We start from the raw sequence: 8,961 nt of genomic DNA, 5'->3' as shown, positions 1-8,961 counted from the left end.
CAGTGTTCCTACTATCAACCAAAACGTTGTTGCATTTATTTTGTATTCTTTATAGGAATTTTGAGATTGATCACTGTTCGTAATCTTTACATTTTCATTTTAAAAAATTAAGTACAATTTAAACTTTGAACGTCTTTATTCCCATATATCATAATTACACATAAAAAAGAATGACCAATTTCACGAATATCTTTATCCAATATATGTAAAATATATAGAGAAACAAAAATCCGAAAAGACGTCATTTTGATTTTGGCATGTTTCTTACGTTATAAATAAAAACTAAGAAGAACAATCATACAGGGCTTAACAAAGAACATCCGATTTTAATTCTCCATTCTAACTTACATATATCTACACAAATATAAAAGCGTACCATATAGAAAGTAAATCTGTAAGTTATCACTGTCCAACCATTGATACCAACATAAACACGCAGCTGTATAGGTATACCAATGTTTTTATTACATGTCAAAGCCCGTTACAATATATACTATATTCACAGATCTTATTACATGCAATAACGCTAACTTTCTTTCCACTATAATGCCTAATGTTATATATCATATTGTACTCTACTATCACGCTACATCTATATAATGATTGGACGCCATTCAACGTATTCTACACCGTGTATGTGAGCTCAGTTACACTCTACAGTTATCTTGGAGCCTGTTTCACACAAACATTTAGTTTTTACTACATGTGTATAGATCAATATATATTTCCGTATGATGTTACAAATTAACCGTGAACCTTTATAACGGCGTACAAAAAATAAAATCTAACAAAAAATATGAAAGGAAACTACACGTTTTTGTTCATTCCGAAGTTATATATATATATATATATATATATATATATATATATATACACAAATGTATACATGAAAGCACAACTGAAGAAGACCGGTAACACGGTCGAAATATTTCTACAAAGTGTTTAGAAGAGAGAGAGAGAGAGAGAGAGAGAGAGAGAGAGAGAGAGAGAGAGATATGTTATGAAACAAATTATCTTTTTCATACATTATTTTGTTTAAACTGACTCCAACTATTCACAAACATTACAGACACATAATTCATTGAAACTATTGCAACTGATTGAGAACATCTACTTCGTGATACAATGCAAATTTACTCTGGTCGACAGATGATGACAGGTACGGGAGAGTGATGGAGGACATAGTCACTGACACTCCCCAGGATCGTCCTTCGAACAGTCCCTAGCCCCCGGGACCCCATTACTATCATGTCAGCGTTGAGCTCTTTGGCAGATTTCAGGATTCCCTCGCCTGGTTTTTCGGCATGTGTGCTGCGAACTGTGCCCGATGCCTTGATTAAATGGGAAACAATTTCATTATTATGCAATTATTATGAGTAGACATAACTTAAGCTATACAGATGTTGCTGAAATTATGACACTTTCTTCTCGTAATGATATAAGAATGGAATTAGGAATAACAATGATAAAATTCGAAATTAAATGGTAGCATCATCATTTCAGCAAAGTGAATGCAGTTTACTGAATACATAGAAAATCAGTTGTGGGTTACATTCACCATTATAAAACATTTTCACACGGTATCTGATGCGACCTCTCTCCTGACGTACAACCTGATAATGTGCAAAATACCTACACTTGTAGTTTTATCTTAGACCAAAACACCTCAGCAGCTCAGTCGGTAAAGTGGGAGGTTCAGGTTTGATGGTCTGAGTTTGTTTAATTCAGTAGCAACTGGTTTCAGATCGAGTGCTTGCTTTTAGTGATAAGCGTTAGGATGATTAAGAAATGGACCAGGCACCTACACTGTAACAGAGGTCAACATGTATTGCCTCCAAACGAGTGCATACTTTCAAAGGGACGTAAACTCTTACTTAACCAAATTAGAACTGTGACTTATAACTTTAATGTAGCCTTGACATTGGACATTCGATTATTGATCTATTTGTATCAGCATTTTAATAGACCACTATATGTAGTCACTGTCCATTTGTAGTTCTGCAAGTAAACTGAGCATTCCATGCCATATATAGATACTTTCACACTGTTCATGTAAATAACATTAATTTAGAATCATTATATAGTAATTAAAGGTTTAGGACTTTCAATAATTACCACACGTCGAAGTGAAATGTAAGAATGCGGATTGGTAACTTAAAATACAAAATTGGAAATGCATAATTAATTATGTATAATCATTGAATTACATGTATCAACTTTGTTTTGTGTCTTGTCTAGCAGGAAAATCGAAGATTGATTGGGTAATTATCGCAAAAGGAATTAATAAGCTTTCGTTAAAGTATTAAGTTCAAGTTCAAGTTCTTTATTATCCTTGAGCCAAACGGCTCATCAGAAACAGAATAGCATAAATATGGTATATACAGACATCACACAGGAGAGTATACATAAAAAGTATTAGCAACTGCTACTATTAATCAAAATGCAAAAAAATATGACCTTAAACCGGAGGTCCCGCGTGTCACGATGGGCGTAAATACGATAAAGACCCCTCGCTGCAATACGGCCGTAAGCGTAAAAATCTGTGGCACCAAAGACTAATGACGTCTCATTATGAGTGATTGTTTGTTTGTATATTGTTTATTTTTCACTCATAAGGAGACGTCACCGTGAAAGGCTGCGAAATTTAGGCCTATGCTCGGCGCTTACGGCCTTTGAGCAGGGAATAATCTTTATCGTGCCACATCTGCTGTGCCACGGCACTTCGGGTTTTGCGGTCTCATCATAAGGACCTCCCCATTTAGTCGCCTCTTACGACATGCAAGGGACACTGAAGACCTATTCTCACCCAGATCCCAACAGTGAAAAAGTTCTCAAGTGACATTGATATCACCTGATCAAGATATAGGGCTCACAGCGGGTGTGACCGGTCAACAGGGGATGCTTAGTCCTCCTAGGCATCTGATCCCACCTCTAGTATGTCCAGGGGTCCGTGCTTGCCCAACTATCTATTTTGTATTGCTTATAGGATTTATGAGATTGATTACTGTTCGTTATCTTCACCTTTCATTGTAAAACAACATACATACGGCCAGTGCAACCTACGTGTTCAGTTTTCATGATTTCTGCAAACTGTTCCAGTTTCTTTTTTATTTCCTCGGCGTGTTTTTCTAACATTGCCTTTAGTGCTGCCCTGTCCACGGAGTACGGGACTGGAATATTAATCATGACCATTAGTTTTCAGTCGAACATCATTTGTGAAGTGAACATTAGCCAAATGCATGATATTCTAAACTTTACATACACATGTATCATATTATTGAACATATTTTATTGTCTAGATGTTATAACAAAAAGTATTGAGCACAAGTTCTTAAACCTTAGAACGCATATTATTACGTAAGCATTTACAAATTTTATAGCACAACGTTGACTAATCCAAATGCACACATTTTAATGGAAAAACATTTAGCGCATACGTTAAGCATCTACAGAAATGTTCTTATATGTGTATATTACAGAGCAAAGAATAGCATAAAAAGGTAAAAATGGATAATGAAATGTGGGATTTGTTATTACATTACGTAGGGTCTTTAACAGCACGTAGGATATAAGTTATGGTATTATCTAAACAAGAACATGCTTTCTTTGTTGTTTCATCGGGTGATGAAGGTAGTTAGCATTGCAGGAAAAATGCATAACCCGCGAAAACGAGTTATGATTTTTTTTCTGCAATGGTAGCTACATGTACCTTCATCACTCGATGAAACAACAAAGAAAGACATTTTATAGTTTATGTCTATATTTTTATGCATTTTTTAAAAAGATATAATCTAGAATTAAGTTCTAAATTATATGGTTAACCCATTTATTACGTTAAACGGAACAGCCAATGCACCCTTTGACCTTGATGACGCTCCATATTTGGTAATGATTATGCAGACAGGTGGTACTAGAAAACCGGCACGAACTAATTTGCAACAAACATGTATTCATTGTATGATGAAAGCAATGTCAATTTCAAAAGAAATATGAGAGAAAAGATTCAGTGATTGTAAATATACAGAGATGACAGACTCATCGACTGAAACTGAAGGGCAGGTTTGCTGACACATCAGAAATGACACAACCATTCCGCAATTTTGTATAGTTCAGTCTTATTCTTCCTTGTATTCAGTGTATGTACATGTATACTATAACCACATAAAAACGTTCTACACATCTGTCCATGACGTAGAAATCGTATGACGTTACATCATATGATTTATATTTTGTGATGATGCAAATAAAGCCCATTTCCGCTTCTACATGTACGTGTACATACCATTAAACCATTGAGTGGCGTACATCGAGTCGTAGACCTCTACGGAATACACCATGACCACTTTATCGTCAGCACGTTTCAGTGCTTTGCAAAACCCTGCAACGGAATTTAAAAACGTTATGTAAGTTTTGCTTGCATGTGAAAAGTACATGTATTAAGAGTGAATGATGATTTTACGCATAGATTTCATATATATCGCTTGTGTATCCTACCAAAATAAATCCATTGACATGCACTATTTGTTGTTCATCAGTCATGGAATTCATAAAATATGATATCTGTAATACTTTTAAGTTGCGTACGTGGCTGTCGTAACGTGTAATGACAAGGCTCAGTAATGCATATTATTTTGGTTACCCATTGGGCTATCCCTTTACAAGTAAACAATTACACATTGCAGTTATACCGAATGTCCCATTTCACGTTATGTATGTACATGTACAGTCAGTGTATTTGATAAATGGGTCGATATGCTAAGCACCTATTTGATCATGCTCCACGTCAATGTGGATTTGTAATAAAAATGATGTCGATACCAATGAAACAGACACGCTAACAAGAAGCAGACGATGAATGTATCAGAAGGGAATAAATCTATACCAGCATATCATACGGTATCTATAAATTCACCGAGAAATGAAGACGAGTGTATTTGTACATATGTACGCAACGAGATAATTAAGTATTAAAAACAAAAGCTGCATACTTCACGTGTATTACTATAAATGTGTTAGATCGGAGTAAATATACACACGCTAACTATATTCCATTTGTTTAAAGCTAGGTGTACACTGTATGTACAAAGCTGCGCAATACCATCACAATCAATAATATGTATTTCGATGTTTAATTAATGGTTATTTACGTTTAATTCAGATATTGTCATCAATGACAAAATGTTCCAGACTGTATGTGTAGTCTTATACATGAACATATTATATAAATTGTACCTGCAACGCTACGTTAACTTAAAGTTATCTAAAGTGCACAGTCTTGAATTTTTACAACACAAACGCGCATGTGTATTAAACATGTCATGTCTATTTATCTGTGATATGTACGCCATGCAATGTTTGGCGTATACGAGTACTTACATTTGAATGCATTGACAGAATCTGCGCTCCCATCCATTGCCACGATAACTGTTCGATGTTTTTCGGCCATCTTTGCAAGAATCGTTTTAAAAAATGGATCACAGTTTATTTGGTTTACCACTTTCTTTTACACTCAGGTAAAATCCGCCGACTCAACGGTTTAAAAATGTAAACAAGGTCACGCGGAAATAAATACGGCGCAGTAAAAATTCCGCTGCGCGACCGGTACAGGTTTTTCTATTTGATATGTAGGTCACTGACCGAAGCTATTCGTTGGTGGACTTGACTGATTTCTTAATGAGCTTTTCGCTTTTATCGATTATTAGTATCCTTTTGTCAGTTCAAGACAGGCAACATAGCAGATCGCTGTGCTGCGCAGTTTTTCAAATGATAAATTTTGTTGACACAAGAAATTCCAGTATCATGTTTTTATCACGTTTACAAAAGTCTTTATCTCATGTTATAAACACCGAATTTTAATAATATAAAAATCGAAATGTACATTCATTGCAAGATAGGAAAGGGTTGGGTAATTTTGATTTTTTGTTGAACTATGTACATGTACATAAAACAATTGATTGAAATTTCCTGTATGCTGCATCAGTAATCTGATTTCAAAGACGTTTGAAAGCTATACACTGTAAATATAATTTGTTTTAACAATATAATATTTCTCTCCATTGTGATTACGATTTGCAAGACTTTTTCTCTCTCCAAAAATGAAGTCCGTTAAATTGAAATAAGTAGTGCTTTCATCTGTATCCTTAATTATGTTACATGTATAGAAACACACTAAGTTTATGTTTTATAAACTGGAATTTTGCAGGGGTCATTTTATACATAAAGTGAACCTACTCTTAAAGTGATGAGTATATGAGCATTCTTCAATAATTTTTCATTGATTATCATAGGTATACAGCGACTTCGTGAGTCCGATTCCTTTTGTTAATATATGTACATGTATATTACGATACACGTCATTGGTAGAAATCTGCGTTATTCAAAACGTCACTAGATGCTCTGGAAATAATTAATATGAACGTTTTAAGTCCAAAATACACGGCAAATGACAGTGTAAAAGACACGACAAAAGGCAGTGTGAAAGAGATGACAGTGTAAAAGACACGGCAGACGACAGTGAAAAAGACACGGCAGACGACGGTGAAAAAGACACGAGAGGCGATGAAATCAATACTCCGTTTATCACGTCAAATTACAAGAAATAGCGCAAGATTGTCAGTATTATCAAGATTGCGCATACCAGAGTTACCAGCGTCGCCTTCCTCGCCAATATTGGAATGCGTGCTGCCGACTAACGATTTTGACACATGTAATGTAAATATTGTAATGTAGATGTACGTTGCTAGACTTACAGCAACATTGACAGTGATACAACCATACTGGAATGCATATAAAGTTACACAAAATTATACTACATGTAATTAGATAAATAAATATATATATATATATATATATATATATATATATAAATCTCAATGATGTATGGTTTTCACGATTTTTAAAGGCTATTTGTACAATGTAGATAATTGTTTGTTTGCATACATTACGATTGTCACGCAAAACACTTCATATTAAATGTTGGCGAAATCTGCCTGAAAAGCTAGAATGTCAGAAAGATCAGGACAATACTCTATGATAATGTGATTTATTTGTTCTGGTTGTAATATATTCAGTTAATTTCCACAAACATTGTTCGAATTTACAGACTTCTCGATAGAAATCAATGTCCTTCGTTAAGGATTATTGTATTTTTTATCAATAAGATTTACTGGAAACGGAATAGGTTATCGAATTAAGCCGGACTTCATTAATACTAAGCCCAAGGAAGATCTTTCTTCTACTCGATTTTAAATCAAGAAATAGTACTAGTGTACCATGACCTGCTAAATACGCTCGCGTTGGGCTCCGTCTTATAGCATTTAGTACACCCCAAAAACTATATCTTATCATAGTATTTTTTTTTTTAGTTTGACACCATGTTTGCTTTTATTACATCGTATAAATACGAATTATCATGGGCATTTCTTTTAACTCTACACCGCATAGAAAATTGCATTAATCTTTTGACTTTGTTATCATCTTGGCACTATTTACATGAAACATTATTTTTAATAAAAAAAAAATTAAAATGATTTTTTAGATTTAATTTTTCAAAACCTTTTCACTATGGTGTTTATCTACATAATGTCTGAACTCTGTCAAAAAGTGAAACCCTGTGGTTATGTGCATGACTCAACCATAGTCTGATTCAAAATTTTCTTCGGCTTAGATTGTTCATTTGGTAATACCACGAAAACTCGAAGGATCATATCCATTTACCATTACCAGTTATTTTGCTGATGATGACGTGAGTTGGTTCATTATATAGTGTGGGAGGAACCTGGAATGACACTACTCAAATAGTTGTCTTTAAAAACTCATTCTATAAGATAACTGCAGGTATTTGAAGAGACAGCGAGAGTTGAAGTGATAAAAATAATTAATAAGAGGTCCATCGCTCACTTGAGAACCTTAATCTATGGAAAGGAGTGGAAATTTGCGATTTAAAATGCTGCAATATTTAACAGTATGAATAAAATGTACATCTCTAAGATCTCCCAATACCTATTAATGAACATTTAAGGATGGAAAAAATAAAAGTCGTAATTTGAGGATAAGGGTCAACATTGCTACCACGATATTAGACTATGTATGACAGAGGGTAGGGTCAGGCATGGTCCAAGATATTTTTTATGGGAACCAGTCTAGAAAAATAGAACAAGGACCAATAGATGTTTGTGAAACATATATGCCCCCATGGTGCAAATTTGAAAAGGGTTATACACATGCACAATTTGATTGATAGTAGAATCACCAATTCGAAATATTGAGCAGACAATATCTTCCAATGTCAGGAGTAGATTGACCAAGTGACCTAAAAATCAATACAGGTCATCTACTCCTTATACTGTACCAGTGTACCAGGTTTGGTGTCAATCAAGCAAATAATTCTTAAAATATAGGAGACAATATATTACTATACCCAGTTTAACCATTGGCCTTTGACTATGTGATCTCAAAATTAATAGAGGACATCTTCTCCTGAAGATGTACCAGTGTACCAAATTTGATTGATTGATTGATTTACGTTTTCCGCCACACTCAATAATTTTTCAGTTATCTGGTGGCGCCCAGTTTTTATTGGTGGAAGAGAAAACCCAGATACAAAGTACCTGGGATGAGACCACCGACCTTCCGAAAGTAAACTGGGAAACTTTCTCACTTACCGGCCCAAATTTGATGTCTGTCTCTCAAGACATTGAGCAAACAGTATATTTCTATGTCCAGTTTGATCTTTGACCATGTAATTTCAAGATCAATAGGGGTCATCTTCTCCTGAAGATGTACCAGGTTTGATGTCTGTCAAGCAAAGGGTTCTCAAGAAATTGAGCGGACAGTATATTCCTATGTCCAGTTTGACCCTTGGCCTTTGACCATGTGACCTCAAAATCGAGAGGGGCTATCTTCTCATGAAGATGTACCAGTGTACCAAGTTTGATGTCTGTCAAGCAAAGGGTTCTCTAG

General features: G+C 34.8%; 1 protein-coding gene across 1 annotated transcript; it reads right to left on the bottom strand.

The window, feature by feature from the left end:
- Positions 1-117: 117 nt before the first annotated feature.
- Positions 118-5,800, bottom strand: LOC125655270 (putative universal stress protein SAUSA300_1656). The gene is made up of 4 exons (XM_048885513.2): positions 5,377-5,800; positions 4,283-4,378; positions 3,064-3,170; positions 118-1,331 (listed from the first exon to the last, which is right to left on the bottom strand). Exons 1-4 carry the CDS (start codon positions 5,444-5,446, stop codon positions 1,134-1,136), a joined length of 471 nt encoding a protein of 156 aa, XP_048741470.1. The 5' UTR covers positions 5,447-5,800; the 3' UTR covers positions 118-1,133.
- Positions 5,801-8,961: the final 3,161 nt, after the last annotated feature.

This window comes from Ostrea edulis, chromosome 7 (assembly GCF_947568905.1).
Source record: "Ostrea edulis chromosome 7, xbOstEdul1.1, whole genome shotgun sequence".
NCBI classification, from domain to species: Eukaryota; Metazoa; Mollusca; class Bivalvia; order Ostreida; family Ostreidae; genus Ostrea; species Ostrea edulis.
The sequence above is the reverse complement of the archived record's forward strand: the minus strand, read 5'-3'. Positions and strand labels throughout refer to the sequence as shown.